Source organism: Spermophilus citellus (genome assembly GCF_964194105.1).
Source record: "Spermophilus citellus genome assembly, chromosome: 2".
NCBI classification, from domain to species: domain Eukaryota; kingdom Metazoa; phylum Chordata; class Mammalia; order Rodentia; family Sciuridae; genus Spermophilus; species Spermophilus citellus.
In genome coordinates, this window is record NC_138183.1 from 161,592,377 (window position 1) to 161,610,802 (window position 18,426).

An 18,426-nucleotide genomic window follows, 5' to 3' on the forward strand; every position below is an offset into this window, starting at 1 on the left:
TAATATATATTATATGTAAGAACAAAGATTTAAGGGGTTCACAAAGAAAGAACAGAAATCATTGCACTCTATCAACTGTTCTCAGAAAACAATTCTTGCTGGGCACACTAGCGCACACCTATAATTGCAGCAACTAGGATAGGTGAGAAAGAAATGCAAGTTCAAAGCCAGCCTCACCAACTTAAGACTGTCACAAAGTAAAAAAGAAAGGACTAGGGATGGCTCAATAGTAAAGCACCCCTAGGTTCAGGTTCAGTAAGAGAGAGAAGAGGAGGGGATTACTTTCCAAAACATAAATGCTAAACTAAATTTTAATAGATTAAGAATAAAAAGAAAAATGAAATTCTACTGCCTAAAATTGTAGTGTCAGAAAATAAGTGAGAGATATGATTACCACCATTTTACACAAAAAACAGACTCAGAAGTTAAAAACTGATCCAAGGGTACATACCCAGCAGGTAACCAAGTCAAATTCAAACCTAAATGTTCTGACTTTAAAGATACTAATTGAACAACTATGGGAAACCTGTCTCATAATCCAAATGAAGATGGAAAATAAATATATTTTTACTTGATCTTCATGATTACAAATGGGCAGCAAATTTAAGTAAAGACATCTACCATTCTTCTCCTGGCTTTCATACATTCTAAAAGCCATGCAGGGGAGCAACAACCATTAGAATCCATTAAGTAAAAACAGCTGGATTTAGGCATAGCAGTAAGAAGAAGTTAGAGACTTCAGTACTAATTCCAGGCCTGGTACTTAACTGAGTTATCTTAAATGTATTTTACCTTCAAGTCTCTGGAAAGGAGTTTCTTGATAAGAAAACTTCTTCCACAAGTTGTTCTCTATTGGCTAACTGAGTCCATTCATATATTTACTCAACAAATATTTATTAAATTTTGGAATGTAACTGGAAAAACAACAATTCATTCATCCCCTGGGTGTAGCACAGAGGTTGTCCCAGTTTAAAACACAAACAAACAAAAATGGTACGGTCAAATTTCCTCATAAAATACAAATGACAGAACCCTTTGAAAGCAAACATGGCATTTAGTAGAATGAGTCCTCATATATGAGGCACTTACCTTTGGATAGGTTGTACCAAGGTTGTTCACAATCTATAGATCCAAGAAGTACATTTCTAGTGAGCTTTGTGACCAAATATCCAAGTATATAAATAGCTCATCTGTTTAATTGATATGCCACACACATCATTTAGTCTTCTGTGTTTATCTGGGCCAAAGAAGTCCCAAATATGCCAATGAATGATAACTGAGGTCTTAGACTTATTTCTGTTTCACCTACCCTTGGGATTGCTTTTATCCTTGAAATTAGTAAAGCCTGACATTGGATGTGGAAGGCAATTCCTAAAATGGCTCCCAACAATCTGCACCTCTTGGTATTCACCTCTTTTTAGTCCCTCCACAAGGAGTAGGGCTGGCATGTATAAGCACTAGGATAATGCAGGAAAGATGAAGTGTGACTTCCAAGTTTAGGTAACAACACTATTACTTCCATTTTCTCTCTTGTGCCCTCTCATCTGCTCTCTTATTAGGTTAGTTGTCTTGTGAGCTTCCATTCAAAGGGAGCCACATGAAAAGGAATTAGAAAGTACCTCTGACCAATAGTCAGGGAGGAAATGAATCTGCAAAACACCATGTGAGTGAGCTTGGAAATGAATCTATTCAGCTGAGACTTCAAGTACCAATATGACACCTTGACAGCACCCTTTTGTTAGACTCAAAGCTGGAGGACCCAGCTGTGCCACACCTGGATTCCTGACCCACAGAAACTAAGAAAGGCTACTGTTGTAAGCCACTAAGCAAGATGATAATTTATAGCAGTGATGGGTAATTAATGTGTTTGGTAGAATCTGATTCATGAGCCTGATTTGTTATCTCAAGTGTCTAATATTCATGCCCTTTTCTAAGCACTTGATACATCAATAAAAAGACAAACATTCTTGCCTTTACAGAACTTACAATCTAGTAAGAGAAAGAAGAAAAATACCAAGCAAATACTCAATATAGAAGGTGATAAGTGTTGAAGAAAAAAGAAAACAAAAAGCAAGTTAAGGAGAAGTTGCTGGGGGGTGAGTTAGAAAAAGAACCATGTCAATAAGTCAGGAAAAAGCAGTCCAGCAGAAGAGCTAATATAAAGGCCCTCAGAGATGAGTATGCCTGGCATGTACAAGAAACACCAAGACCGATATGAAATTTAAGAAACAGGGAAGAACAGCAAACAGGGTGAAGGATGAATGCATAGGCCCTGGAGGTCACTGTCTGTCACTCTGAGCTGGGAAGTCAGAGGTGTGACAAGATCTAGCTTATGTTTTAAAAGATCACTCTGCCTGCTGCATTTAGTAGACAGTAAGGGAACAAGGACAGAGGGAAGTGCTAGGGGAATGACAAACTCTTAACAAGTATCAGCCCCCGTCTACCTCCATAGCTATACTGGCTATATTCCACCCCAGCTCTTCACTGCTTCAAGACACAAAATACACGAGTTAATTTGCTTTATGGCAAAATTAAGGCTTTAAATTCTAGAAATCAACAAAGACAGAAGGCCATGTCAGGGAGCATCAGCCTCCATTTGGAAAAAACAGACTAAAGACAGAACCTTACAAATCTCAGCTAAGGAATGAGAGAATCTGGCTAACAAAAGCAGGTCCTGGCTTATATCTAAGAAATTCACAGTTAAGTTAATGCAATAGAAATGGTCTTTTCACTATTATTTCTATTTACAAACCAATTAAAAACTCCACAAAAATTTTTTTCTCATTGATTCTTTAAAGTGCTAGTACATTATACAAACCATGAATCCTTCTCAAGTCATTAAGAATTTTAACCAGTTTCTAGCTTGATTTTTATGAAATTGATACTACAGTCAGCAAGTGTACAATGCAAAGGTTTGGCCTCTGCTGTCCCCTAGTGGAATCACAGCTACCTAAATTATTCACAAAATCTCAGCCACAAAATGCAAACCAGTAAATAAGGTGAAAATGGAATATTGCTGAAATGATCTTATTTCCGAGTACACTGGAAAATAAAAGTTACATATAAACCCCTGTCTTCTACCCACAGCTACCCTATTCTCCCCAAATAGAAGTATCTGATTTGTGTCTACCGTTCATTCCCAAATTTCTATTTTCACCTACACATTTTTATAAGAAATAAAAGAACTTGGTTTTTTTTTTTTTTGAATACCAAAAATTGATAGCCCTACAGAGAAATGCTTCTTAATGGCAGAATATACCACAGGATATAGCATTTAAAAAAATTTATATCCCTTGCCTCATTTGTCTCACAAGAAGATTGTTTTGTTAAAATGGGGCATGAATAGTTAAGAAAACAAGAAAATTTCTCAACTGCTTGCTATAGGTCCAATGAATTCTAGACAGGTAAATCAATTAATACAAAGCACTTCAAGATGTTAAGTATCTGAATCACCCTTTACTCTTATTTAGCTAAAACATAGAAAAAAATACAGATTCCCACGTACCTTAGCTACTTTGCTAATGAATTCAGTCTCCTATATTCATGTATTTTAGTTTAATTCCAAAAGCAAACACTATCTGACAACCCTATTTTAATTACAGCCTAACACAGGATTTTAATTAGTTTCAAATTTTCGTTTAGCCTTTATTTAACTCAATTATTCAGTCTCATGGCCCACGAAACTTTCTAATTATTTCTAAGTCCATTAATGGCAACTTTTGAACTGCCAGGGAAAAGATAAGAATTATATGCGATAACCTTTTCACTGATTATACATATAAAATAGTAAATTCAGAATATAGTTAGCTGCTATGAATAGTCAAATGGATTTCTACTTTTAAAATCAATGGCCGTATTAGAAACTACATTATACCATTTTTTTTCATTAGCATTCTCTTCAAGCATAATCTTTATGTTGTTCTTTTTTCATCTCAGTCATTATTGCCCAATTTAATGCTCATCACAGCACATGTTCAACTTTAGATTTTCAGCAACTTCATCAGAACCAAGAACCCAAAATATTTCCCCTTCTTGGACTTTTTCCTGATATAATGAAATGTTCCAACAGTCTTCATTTAGGAAAAATACACAATACTGCTAAACATTCTATGAAAGAATTAGTCTGCCCTATCCACATACACATGATTGGCACATCTACAAGACCTATAAGTAATCCCCTGGTAAGTTGTGAGACACCATATGCAACTTTAGCTATCCAAAGACTCAAAGGACCACAAAATACAGATGTGTGAGGGTACAAGTACAAAGGCATAATTATTACACAGTAACTGAGAAGAACTAAATAATGGAACAAGATATATCCCACCAACCACCACTAATAACTTCTCAGAACATCTCATTATGAACCATAATCCAAACATGCACCCAACAGATTCAAGACCTCTGTGACACCATGTACCTTCGTATACCTGTTGTGGGCACAGGGCTGGTGGGGGGAAAATATATATCAAGCCTGCCAGAGAAGTATATTCACAGTCTTTGCTCAGATGAAGATTTAAACCTTGAGTCTAAAGATCCTATCATCACTGAGAAAGCCTTAGATGTTCATGGCTTGAAATCAGAAGCAATTGCTAGTCCAGTTAGAACCACATCAAAATCCCTCTAAGTACCCAATCATTAAGTTTTGATGAAAAGGAAAATGGGAAGAAAATGTAAAACTGAAGAAATAGTCCATCTGTGACTAATCATAGGTTAAAAAAAAACTAAATATTAATCACAATGAGTGTTTTTCCAAGAAAAACATTATAAATATCAGTGAAAATATTTCTTACTGATTCACCCGTTTTCTTATGATCAATTTCTGGATGAAGAATTACTAAGGCAAAAAGAAGTACTGTAATGCTTTGGATAAGTCTTACCAAATGCTACCTAAAAAGTTGTTAGCCATTTACAATTCTACCACCAGCACACATCTTTTAGCTTCAATGCAACTCAATCACATCTTGTATGATCTTTTTCATTTATTCAGATACATTTTTATATTTCAGTCCCAAATCACTGTGACTTCTTTTAATATTTATTTTTTAGTTGAAGTTAGACACAATACCTTGATTTTATTTATTTATATGTGGTGCTGAGGATCAAACCCAGGGCCTCGCACTTTGATGTCTTCTTTTGTAGACAGTTTCTGCATAGATTTTGATCACATATAAGGGGTGTGGAGAAGGAAAATATAGAAAACTAAAAGTATTTACCAATACCTCCAATTCCCATTAGGAAGAAAGGAAAAAAGGAAATCAAGACTCCAAAAATACCTTCCCTTTAATAAAGCCTATAACACAGAAGTAAGAATACAAGATGGGACTAGAGGAGTCTGACTGCCCAGGTTCAAATCCTGGCCCTGTGTATCTTTGAACACATTGTTTACCTGCTTAAAGACTCAGTTTTCTCATCTGAAATTGGAAAGGTCATTAGGATTCAATGAATGATGTTCAGTGAGCAGTTTGGGTGAAAAGTTTAGAATAAGTAAAGTCAAACAAGAAACTAAAATAAGATTAATGGATTTTTCTTAACATTAATCAAGTCTCAGCCATAATGATTCACAACAGCTGTCAGGTTGCTATCAAACCAACCCCAAATGCCAAACGAATACTCACCTAACTTCTCCATTCTTTGAAGATGGGGAAGCATGCTTTGTTACTTAAATTGTACCAAAAGCAAAGAAATGGGCTAGGACACCTACCTGGCAGTTCTACCTGCTCTGTGAATATATGTGTTGGCATCCTCTGGACAATCAAACTGAAGAACCCAATTTACAGCTGGAAAATCTATACAGAAGGAATATCAGGTTAAAATTTTTAAAAAATCAGTTTCAAGATCTGCCCACTGTACTATTTTTATTTTACAATATTGCCTGCCAACACAAACTAATATCAACTGTGAACTCTACTAAAAATAAAATTAATTGCAAGAACCAAGAGATAATCACTGCTTCTTGGACAAAGTGAACTAAAACTAATTACAGTATTTGAATGTAAAGATTATTTCACAACTGACACTGGACAAATTGCTTTGTTCAAGCAAATAATGAAATACCCTGATGTTTAATAATCTTAAAAAGAAACACTCTTCTTGGGGTGAACTATATAACTGGATTCTAAATTTAAAGGGGGGTTTACTTTACCTGCTAGTCCCATCTCTGGATTGAATTGTTCTCTTTTGAGATCCTTGTCCCTGATTCCTAGCAATTATTACTCCCTACATACTTATGGCTACAGCAATTTTCACTCATTCTCAGAATCCTCTCAACAGAACTATCTCTGATCACTTATGAATTTTGCTATGAGGATTTCAGATAACTTTCATCAGAGAAAAGGGCTGAACAAAAAAAAAAAAAAAAAACCTGGGCATCATGGTACACAAACACCTGTAATCCCAGTAGCTTGGGAGGCTGAGGCAAAAGAATGGCAAATTCAAAGCCAGCCTCAGCAACTTAGCAAGGCCATAAGCAACTTAGCAAGACCTTGTCTCAAAAGAAAAAAATAAAAAGGGCTAGGGATGTGGCTCAGTGGTTAAGTGCCCCTGGGTTCAATGACTGGTACAAAAAAAAAAAAAAACGTTGAAAGATAATGAGTTTGAAACCTATAAGTATTAAGTGATACAACCTATCCAAAAAGGTTAAAATTTAGTACAGGGACAAAGTCAAGAAAAACATTTAAAGCAATTCTCTCAGAACTTGAAGTAAAAGGTACTTCAGAAGGAAGTCAGAAGGAAAGGCATATTGCAGGGCTATCAACAGATTGAAAGCAGCACTTGAAACTCAGGCCTCCTACCTCACCTACCTAACTGGGTCTCTTGGAGAAAAGTTTTTTGCCAGAGAAAGGCTCCAAACCCCAGGGTACCAGATAGAGCAGAAAGGAGGGCAACAGAGCCAGAGTGAAAAAAGGGATCCTGAGGCAAAGTCTTCATGCTTCCTTGGTGCCAACTTCCTTGCTAGTCTTCCCCAGAGACAACAGCAAGATTAATTCATATGAGATTGAGGGTCCCTTATCTAGAGGAATTAAATATTCGAAAACGAATAGAACTCAACATTTTAAATCCTCCACAAAATAATAGACTTTGTCCAAATCCCCTCGCAATGACAGCCATTAGTCACAAGTCTAGGTAATAAAGAGAAAATTAGAACTGTGTTTCCACTCTTAGAAAACTAGGCACGTAACTGCTAGAACATTTGAGAACTCAGAATTGGGAACACATAAAACTAAACAAATTTTTGTAACAACAGTATGAGACAGGAAACAGTACTACTTCCCTCAGCAGGAACTATAGTCAAAACAATGTAAACACAAAGTGTTTATCTAGCCAAAACTCATGATATAACAATATAAAAAAATGGGGATTAGCAGAAGACAGATAATTGTGAGAGTTAATAAAAGGAAGTCTTGAGTAATTTCTAAACATGCTGTCATTAAGTGGTAGTATAAGATTACTTAGTTAAATAGAGCTAGAAACCAAGTAAGATTGGAGGGCTAAAGCAGGGTCTGTTCATTTCAACTCATTACCCCACATAATTTTATTAAAAAATAAAATTAAAACTAAAATAAAGTTAGAAGATACAAATGTATTCTGAAATTGTTCTTGGATGGGGACAAGGAAAGCTCAGAATATTCACTGCACATTTTTATGTACAAAAACTGAAAACCTAAGTGTCCACTGTTATAGGAAGAGACATGTAACTGAATAAATTCTTTCTATGTGACACTATATAAACACATTAAATCTTTATACATCACCATGGAAAGACCTCAAGAGCAAGTTAAAAACTAGTCCTTACGTTACTGTTTATAATAAAGAGTTTTTCTATCACCTAAGATAATATATTCACAAAGTACTTTCTTTTAAATATTTTTTTACTTGTTGTTTTATTTATTTATATGCAGTGCTGAGACTCAAACCCAGTGCTTCACACATGCTAGGCAAGCATGCTACCACTGAGCAACACCCCAGTCCCACAAAGTACTTTTAATAAACCAGAATTGAGGCTTTTGATCCTTTTTGTGCTATAATTAAAGACTCTAACCCCCATCTCAGAATGATTTCAACAAAGCAAAACACAGGTTATAAGAGAAAATATTTATAGTATTTACAATAAAACATTTTTATTATTTTTTAATATGCTAATATATATACTTACTAAAACATTAACACAACCTCATTGTGGGTCTAATAAGCACTATAATGTAGTTAATAATGTAAGTATAAATAATTTTCCAAGATACCCATAACAATATATAATGAAAATATGATTTTAACTGGTGACAAAGTCACAGGAACTATTAAAACTATGATAGTTTGTTGCTTACATTCATAGAGCTAAATTTCAATCAAAGATTAGTGAAAACCATATTTTCCCCAACTCTATTTACAGTTCACAGACCTGCTAATTAATTTCTACCTTACAATTCACTGAACCAGATGTAGAAAACTTAAAGGCTCTATTCCAAATATATGATAGTAACTGTTTGGTAGGAGGTATAGGAGTAAAATGAGAAAGAGAGAGAGGGTACAAAAAGGACTACATCAATTAATATTTAACAGAATCCAAGGAAAATGCGACAAAATATTACTATCTGTTGTGGCTACTGTGTTTATGTGTGAATTTTCTGAATGATTATTTTGCAAAATGAGATCATAAAAGGAATAAACTTCAATTTAAAACATGCTTTTGTTAACCTGGAACTACTTTAAGTTCAAAAGTCAGATATAATTTGGGGGAGAAAAATCACAAAATGTTTCAAAACTACATAGTCAAAGAACAATGCAGGTTGTAGGGGAATTGTCGGGGCTGAGTAAAAACTAGTTTTTAAAATATGCATACTTGGCTACTATCTGTAGTCACACGTGAACAAACTGGTGCTTTAGAACAGAGGCAGGAGGATGATCATGATAAAAATAATTGTTAAAGTGGAGTAATGTGTGTATCAGAGTACATAGGACCTATTCTTTGCGCAGGTTTGAAATTTGTCACAGTTAATACAATAAAACAAAGCTACCACCTATTTATTCTCACCTCTTATTCCTATCTCTAGACTATTTCTACTTCTATTCCCATCTTACTCCTCCAAAGCTATAAGTTAAACATGAGTATCATAGAATTTTTAAAATAAATTTTAAGTACATTAAACAGCAATTTTCCCCACATACTAGGGACTGAACCCAGGGGTGCTTAACCACTGAGCCACATTCCCAGGCCTTTTTATTTTTTCTTTTGAGACAGAGTCTCACTAAATTACTGAGGCTGGCTTAGAACCTGTGATCCTCCTGCCACAGTCTTCTAAGTCATTGGGATTATACGCGTACACCACTGTACCTGGCTTAAAACAGCAATTTTTAAATAAAAATTAGAAGGGTAAAAGGATGCACTTCACAGATTTTCATTAAATGAATTATTATCAACACATTTCCAATTTTTTTTTAAAAAGGAATTTTTTTCACATCTTTAAACCCTCCTTTGGCTTTACAGACTCATCAGGTACTATGATGTAATTGTATCATGAAACAATAGTAAAAGTACAAGAGATACATATATTACAGAATGTTTCACTGACACATCCTTAATGTTAATTAACTTATTTACTTATTTCTCCCACAAGAAAAGTCCAATTATTTAAATCCATTAGATTTCCAAAAATACACCTTAAAATTAAACTATGATTCCCATGATCACAGACATTTCATTGTAGTAAGTTTTCTTACCCAGCCCCCTGGCTGCAATATCCGTAGCAAAGAGTACTGCAGCTCTCTTGCGGACAAACTCATTATAGACTTCCATTCTTCTCATCTGTTGTTGTCGACCATGGAGAGCAAGGATAGAAATACCAGGACGAAGCCGGCAGAAAACTCGGTACAGGTACTGAACCTAGGCGTTAACAAAATAATGAGTTTGGTACTTCTGGATGGCAACAGTAAGGCTTACAAGATAAACAGCAAAAATGCACTGAAAATGCATCCAGAACACAAATTTTGCCAGTTTGAAATTAAAAAAGAAAAATTAAATATGGAGCAGAGAAAAGGCAAATGGAATTTAGGGTCTTCAAACAATTTTGCTCTCATATTTCCTAAAAGAATTGTGAAAGGAAAAATATATTTCAGTTGACATCTAAAATCTTTCCAAATTTAAATAATTATAAAAGGGCAATTTCTATTTAAACTAATGTTTTAAAACTTTTTTTTTCTTCTACAAATGTCCAATGCATTCTAAACAGAACTATAGGCCAACAACCAAAGTAACCAATATGTAAAGACACTTCTTTACAGAAATTTTATTCCCTTTCCTCCTTTAACTCATTTCTAATTCCTGACCTCATAGAACTGCATATTAGGTTTTAAGCCTGAAAGCTCCTTACTGATCACATTCTATTTCATAAATTTTAGTGTTACATTTAATTTCCTATGTTTATAAGGCCGTATTAATTTTCTTGTCAGACTAAGCAATTATTACAATAATGAACACAGAAATGACCAAAATAAAAGATGTTGAGTTTAATAGACATTAGACATAAATAAACTTATATTTTAGCCAGGCAGGGTGACACACACCTGTAATCTCAGCAACTCTAGAGGCTAAGGCAGTAGGATCAAAAGTTCAAAGCCAGCCTCAGCAACTTTCGAGGTCCTAAGCAACTCAGCGAGACCCTGTATCTAATAAAATATAAAAAAGGGCTGGGGATGTGGCTCAGTGGTTAAACACCCCTGGAATTCAATCCCTGGTACAAAAAGAAAAAGGCTAGGTTTAATCCCAGTATCAAAAAAAAATTTGTACTGTAAATACATCTCAATGTATAGACCAAGATTTTTTGGTTTTAATTCACTTGTATTTATATTTCTTAAATATATTGTATGGACTGCTAGACAAGACAATTTCTCTTTCTAAACTAAATTAATAAAATATATCTACATAAATACAGAAGATGGACTCAAAAAAAGGCTTATCCCTTTCAACTCCTATAAAATCTGCCAAAAATCACAATGACAGATGACCAAAGATTACTTATAATATCTCAACAGCTAGAACTTCATTTAAGTCTCTCTTCAATTCTATTCAAAATAAAGAATGGGAAACCACAGTGACTTATTACCCTTATTACACAGTGACTTATTACCCAATCATTAGTGTCATTCACTTTCTCAACAGTAATTCTCTAATGCCAGGGAGGTTCTGATTCTGAAATAAGGTACCGGCAAGATTAAGGATAAATAGACTTATTCCTTTTTCTTGTAAAGATATAAAAAGGGCCACCATAGAAGGGGAAATAGTTAAGGAGACTTGTGGACTACAGATGCACTCTCAGGCAAATCAATCTTAGAAAAAGTATATGTGGAAAATTAGAAAGTATAAATTAAGTTTATGAAAACTTTGTAAATCTGAATCTTGAACCAAGATTGACTTTGAATTCCTGCTCTTTTTAACAAAGTTGCTGGAGTGAAAGACATCTGTTGAATAAAGTCATTGAGGTTTTAAGCATGGAGTTTGATTCTAATTGACAGAAAAAGTAACTGAAGGATTTTAAGCAAAGCAATGATTATTCTCGTGTTGACTTTCCAAAGGTCACTCTGGCTATAAAGTGGAAAAACTAAAGGAAACAAAGTGAGGGAATGAGGAAGAAATAGGAGGCTAAGAGAAGGTTAAGCGCGGTCCATACTGCACTAGAACAGAGGAGGTGGAGGTGGATGAGAAATGGTAGAGCTAATGAGTAATCAACAGCTTGAGTATGGAATTAAAACAGAGAGGAATTAAGGATTCTGTAACTTAATGAGATAGAAAAGAGTTGGGGAAAACAGATCCAAGAACAGGAACTCTTAAATTGTTTTTATTATATTCTATTTGCAACCCCTTCTAGTAATCACTGGAAGTATCCAAGGGAATACATAAATCTGGAGATCAGAGAGGAAGTGAGAGCTTGATACATGGCTTTTCCAGTTAGCATACAGGTGGAATTTATAACCATAAAACTAATAAATTTACCCACGAAGAAGGCAGAGATGGAAAAAGGGCAGAGTAGACAGGTCGGAGACACTCCAATTGCAATGGTCAAACAAAGGCAAACTCAGCAAAGGAGTTCAAAATAGAGCAGTGAGAAAGCAGAACGGGATGACAAGCTAATGAGTGTGGAGTCACAAAAGCCTAAAGTGTTTCAATAGGGAATGATCAGCTGTAGCTAATGCTTCTGAGAGGACAAATAAAATAAAGACTGATAACTTAGCACTGACTCTGGAAAGCTTTCTCTGACGGGCTGATTCAGTGGAGAGCTTAGTAAAGAACAGGAGGTAAGAAAGTGGTTCAGCCAGGAAAGTAAGTTTTTAGAAGAGACTGCTGTGAAGAGCAGAGAAAAAGGCAGTGACCGGAAAGGGACACAGGATATGTTTTGTTTGGTTTTCCCCCTTAATACTGGCACTGCTGAAGAGTAAGGAGAAAAGAAAATGTGGAACAAAGGAGACATTTGCAGTGGCAAAGGCCTTGCAAAAGGGAATGGAGCATACAAGAAGGGTGGGCCATAGACACAAGGAGAGACAACTGTCCACTGTGGCAAAGAAAAAAGCAAACATTACAGAGTAGAAACTTTAAAGGATTCTGAAAATAATTTTCCAGTATCTAGGAGACAAAGTTTTGAAAATCTAAAATAGATACTAAGAAGATCTGAAGTCATTCATTACATGGTAAAAGGATAGGGTTCAGTGGACAACAGAACAGACCAATACTGGCCTTTCAAGAAGCTGGAGGGAAACTCACCTGCATACTTATGGTAAACTATTATTAGGGAATAGATCTAGAATTGATCTATTATATGCTCATATGTTATCAAAAATCTGAAATACAGATGAAAAGTAGTATACAAAAATCAACCATAATCACTTAGCCTTAAAGAAGGAGATGAGGGGCTGGGATTGTGGCTCAGCGGTAGAGCGCTTGCCTAGCACAGGTGGGACCCGGGTTCAATCCTCAGCACCACATAAAAATAAAGGCATTGTGTTGTGTCCATCTACACCTAAAAAATAAATATTTAAAAAAAAAAAAGAAGGAGATGAAATGTTCTCACGTATCTCTGAATCCCCTATTCCTAACACAGGGCAAGAGTTCATGAAGTGTTTATTAACCAAATAAGGATATAAACAAAACATTGCAAAAAGATAGGAAAGGGAATAACTGATTCTAAAAGAGTGTCACAGAGAGTCAGAGAGAGACTTTCAGGTATAATATTTGAGCTCAGCTTTAAAGAGCACCAAATATTTATCCTGTATGTGGGTGAAAGGATGCAAGAAGGGCAGCCCAAACAGATCAGTATGAACAAAGGTAAGAGACATGGGGGGAAAAAAGAGAGAGCGAGCATATTCAGTTCCATATTCATGGAGAGTAGGAAAGGTGTCAGATTATGAAAGCCTCTGCTCAGCCAAGCTAAGGATTGTTTATTCTACCAATATTTACTGGAGGCTACTATGTTTCCAGGATTATTAGCACCTAGCACAATATTGAAGAAGACTGATAGTTTCTGCCCTCATGGAGATAAAAGTCTCACCCATGGATTTATTTACAACAACACAGGATTCTCATTATCTATGGATCCCTCACCTCACCTAGCACTGTGTGTCTCATACAATATAATATTTGCCTAACTGAAATTTGATATCTCAAAGGAAATGATTCAACATGAGTAAGTTCAGAAAGAAAAATAAACAGTTGGTACCTCTTTGCAACTAGAGAAAAACACAATACTCTTCTTCTTCAGATGACTTCTCAAAAAGGAATACAGCACACTTATTTTTTGCTGCAGCTCACAAACTATGTAGTTCTGTTCCAAAGTAGCAGGGGTGCTTGAAAAATTAGGAAAAAATATATTAAAAATAAATTGTGGAGTGATATTGGCAAAACTATATTTTTTTTCATGTATGAACATGTAACCACAACTCCCACCATTATGTAGAACTATAATGCATCAATTTTAAAATGTGGGGGAAAAAATGAAAACGATGTGTTGTTACCTTTGGAATACACACTAAAAAAAAGGAAAATTTTAACAATAGCTCACCCCTCAAATTATTCTCCCTCTCTCTCACCCAACTCTACACACACCTTTTCTCTACTGTCCCTTAGGAAACTAATTCAACATGTGATTAAAATACATTCAAAATCCTTTATAGAATACATGTCAAAAGACACTCAAAATGGTTACTTCTGACAGTGCAGCGTCAAGGATTAACTATTAAAAGGGGAAAGGACCCTCAATCTATGAAAAGCAGCGTAAAAGACTTGTTGGGTTGATGGTAATGTTCTACATTTTACTGGGGGTTTGGGTGACACAGCCATACACATTCATCAAAATCAGCAAATGTACACTTAGAAATTGCAGATTTCATGATATTAAGTTTTACATTAAAGAAAGAAAATATATAAATATTAATGATGGTATATGTGCTGAAATATTTAGGGGGACATACCTGCAATTTATTTTGAAAAATAAATTAACATAGTTAATATACAGTCAGCAAGATGAACAAACAACTAGTAAATCGATACTGCCATTAGGTAACATCTAGTTGACAGGTATGAAGTATTCACCATAGCAGTTTTTCAATTTACTGAATGATTGAAATTTTGTAATAAATATTACAGAAATACATGTATTTACTCTTTGAATAAATCCACTTTTATGTTTCTATTCCTAACATACACACACAAAAGACACATGACATTATTTTAAAAACAGAAGATAAACAACCCAATTGTCTATCACTAGAGAACACACTGAATATCCACACAATTAAGTATCATATGCAACTGCAAATAGGAATGAGCAATCTATCCATATATCACTATGGAGTAGTCTCTGGAACTTAGTGTTAAGGAAAAAAATAGCAGAGTAGTAAATAATTGGTAGGATGTATCAGTGTGGAGGTATACACTTACACATATATATGCACACTGTGTGTATCTATTTGTATTGACGGGAAAACAAAAGCAGACATCAAAAACTACACATCAATTTACATGACACCAAAATCATGGTCCATAAAAGAACTGATAACCTGGATTTCATTTTCATTAAAATTAAAAATAACTGATCCATGACAGACAATGCCCAGGGAATGAAAAACGAGTCACAGAACTTAATATTTGCAAACAAATGATAAAGGACTATTCTCCAAAATATAAAAAGAAGCATTAAAACTCAACAAGAAGAACATAGTTATTTTGTTTGTTTGTTTGTTTTTGGTATCAGGAATAGAACTCAGGGATGCTTTACACTGAGCTACATTCCCAATCCTTTTTTTATAAATTGTGAAACAGGGTCTTGCTAAATTGCTTAAGGAATTCCTGAATTGTGGAGGCTGGCCTCTGAACTTGCAATCCTCCTGCCTCAGGCTGCCAAGTCATGGAATTATAGGGGTATACTATAGTACCTGGCAAGAGCAAAATGTTTTAAATAAAATAAAGGGAAGGGGCAAAAAACTTTAACACCTCCCCAAAGGGGATATACAAAAAGCAAATGAGCATATAAAAAGATGTTCCACATCATGTCATCAGGGAAATGAAAATCAGAACAATGAGATACTAGTATATAGATACTAGTATATACTTATTAGAGTGACCAAAATCCAGAAGAGTGATAACAAAAGATATTAAGAACATTCAACCACAGACTCATTCATTACTGGAAGAAATGCAAAATGGGATAGCCACTTCTTAGACAGTTTGACATTTCTTACAACAACAAACCTTACCATCTGGTCTAGCAATGTGCTCCTTGGATTGACCAAAAGGAGTTAAAAACATGTCCACACAGAAAAAATTCTGCACAGATGTTTATAGCAGCTTTCTTCATAATTGCTACAACCTGGAAGAAATCAAGATGCCCCACAGTAGGTACAAGGATAAAATGTGTTATATCCAGACAATAGGATATTATTCAGCACTAAAAATAAATGAGTTCTCAGAGCTGAGGGTATAGCTCAGTGGTAGAGCACTTGCCTAGCATATGCAAAGCCCTGGGACAGGGGAGGATGAGCAGCTCTCAAGTCACGTGTAGACATGGAAGACACTTAAATGCATCTTAAATCAAAGAAACCAACCTGAAAAGGCAATATGTTATGATTCCAACTACATGACATTCTTAAAAAAAAAATGGGTATAATAAATGGTTGCCAAAAACTAAGGGAGAAGAAGGGATAAATAGGCAGAGCATAGACAATATTTAAGGCACTGAATGAAAATACTGTACAATAACTATCACATTAGATATGTGCAATCAATCATAAATTTGTCTAAAACCATAGAATGTGGAATACCAAAAGTGAACCTTCATGGTAACCATGGGCTTCAGGTAATAATAATAAATAAGTAGGTTCATCAATTGTAACTGTGCCACTCTAGTAGGAGCCGTTGATAAAGGAGGAAGGCATCTTCCTCTCAATTTTGCTGTGCATCTACGCATGCTCTAAAATAGTTTTTAAAAATAAATAGGTCATATCCATAGGAAAATATGATAACACAGTGAACTGAAGTTTTATTTAAAAGCTCCAAAATGAGCCAGTCACAGTGGTGCATGCCTGTAATCCCAGTGACTCACGAGGCTGAGTCAGGAGGAACACCAAGTTCAAGGCAAGCCTGGGCCACTTAGTGAAACCCTGTGTCAAAATAAAAAGGGCTAAGTATGTAGTGGTAGAATGCCCTGGGTCCATCCCCAGTAAACACACACATACACATACACACACACACACAAAAGGTCCACATATATATGAAATTTACAGCTTAAAGCATAGGAATTATCTCCAAGAATTTTGATTGTTTCCATTTTACTAGAATACGTAAGGAAAAATAAATGCAAAGGAATCTCAAACTTTTGCAAGTAATCATAGTAATATTGGTATAATCCTGAAATACTGATTGACAGGAGATTCAAGATGGTGGAATAGAGGAGGTCTTGTTCCTAGCAGCTCCGTGGTGTGAAACTAAGAAAACAGACAGGGCAGCTTCTCCACAAGGTAGGTGACAAAAAAAAAAAAAAAAAAAAAGGCAGGGGAGCTTTACTGAAACCTAAAACTGCACATTCAAAGCAGACTGTGGACACAAAAGGTTGGATATAATAAGGAAAAAAAACCCAGCCTCACAGCTGCTGTCACAGCCTGAACGGAAGCTCTTACCATGAACATAGTAGAGGGATAAGGGAATTAAAGGAACCTGCATTTTTCAGAGGCAGTGCAGAGCATGTGGGTTTGGAGCATTTAGAGACCAAAGACATTTTCCAACAAACGTGAAGGACATGATGCATGATATCTGTGTGTTGGGAAAGAAGTCGCCATCTCTCTAGGTGGCATGTGGAGGACAAAAGAAGGAACCATTTTGCAGCTGCAGCACAGGGCCGGCACCTTAGGGGGCAGATTCCTGGCAAACCAAGTTTGGCCTGAAATACATGCCCAGTAAACACATGCTGCGCGACATGGAATGTGCTTAAGTAACCAGAAGAGAATCAAATGGGGAGACAGGTTTACTCAGGGGACAACTGGTCGAGGAAACCCACCAGGCTCTACCCTTCCCCCTCCAATGTGACTGCTTACAGGAGCAGCTTGGAGAGATGCATCTGGCCAAAAATCTCAGAAGGGCAGGGACTGGAGAGATTGTTTGGAAACTGAACCTGAGGCCAAGAAATGTGTGGTTGTAGTGGCACCCCCTTCTCCACAGAAAATCTTAACTAAGCTTCTCCAGAAATCTTCACCATAATTGATTTTAGGTCTAGCAGCGAAAGAGTCTCTACAAAAAGATTTCAATGTAGGCAAACTTCCTATTTTCCTATTGCTCTATTGTAGTTGGCCAGTGGCCTGGAAGAAATCAGCACTCTAGGTGCTCAATGCCCCTTTACTAGTTTTTCATAAACATTTATCCAGTATAGTAGTCTGTAAAAGTGTGTTTGCAAATGTAAAATGTGATAATAAAAAGACAAATCCTTTGACAGGCCTCTGGCCTTGAGCTGGAGCTTCACAGAGATGTCTACATTTCTAAGATAAGAGAAGTTATCAATTGGGCTCCATGGTAAAAGTTGGCTACGGGAGGAAAGAAAGGAGAGAAAAAGCTCTCCCCTTCTCAGATGTTGTCCTTGAAAGGTTAACTGCCCAGAACAGTGAAAGAAAAAACTGCTTCTATGTGAACTTCCACAGACTGTGAACTTCTAAGACCCTCCCCTTACATGCTGGGTATAAAGTTCTGAAACTACTTGAACCCGAGATTCAGAGGATTAACTGATTACAGCGAAAGCTATGCCCTCTGAACCTGGCTGCAGCCAAATAAAACTGTTTCCTGCTATCTGGTCTGTCTCCTACAACAGGGTATACAGGTGATGTAGAGGGACTAAGAATTGGTTCCTCCACCACATGAGCTGAACCCAGGTAAGATCCATGAGGTAAAGTCTTTCAGAG

The 18,426-nt window shown here is 35.9% G+C and overlaps 1 protein-coding gene across 1 annotated transcript in view; it reads right to left on the minus strand.

Annotated features, from left to right (window-relative positions):
* The window catches only part of DDX10 (DEAD-box helicase 10), a 298,208-nt gene that overhangs the window by 247,363 nt on the left and 32,419 nt on the right, over positions 1-18,426 (minus strand). The window contains exons 7-9 of the mRNA XM_081261964.1: positions 13,704-13,830; positions 9,718-9,880; positions 5,705-5,789 (exon numbers count right to left, since the gene is read on the minus strand). Coding sequence (XP_081118090.1) covers positions 5,705-5,789; positions 9,718-9,880; positions 13,704-13,830 — 375 coding nt within the window. The remainder of the gene's footprint in view (positions 1-5,704; positions 5,790-9,717; positions 9,881-13,703; positions 13,831-18,426) is intronic.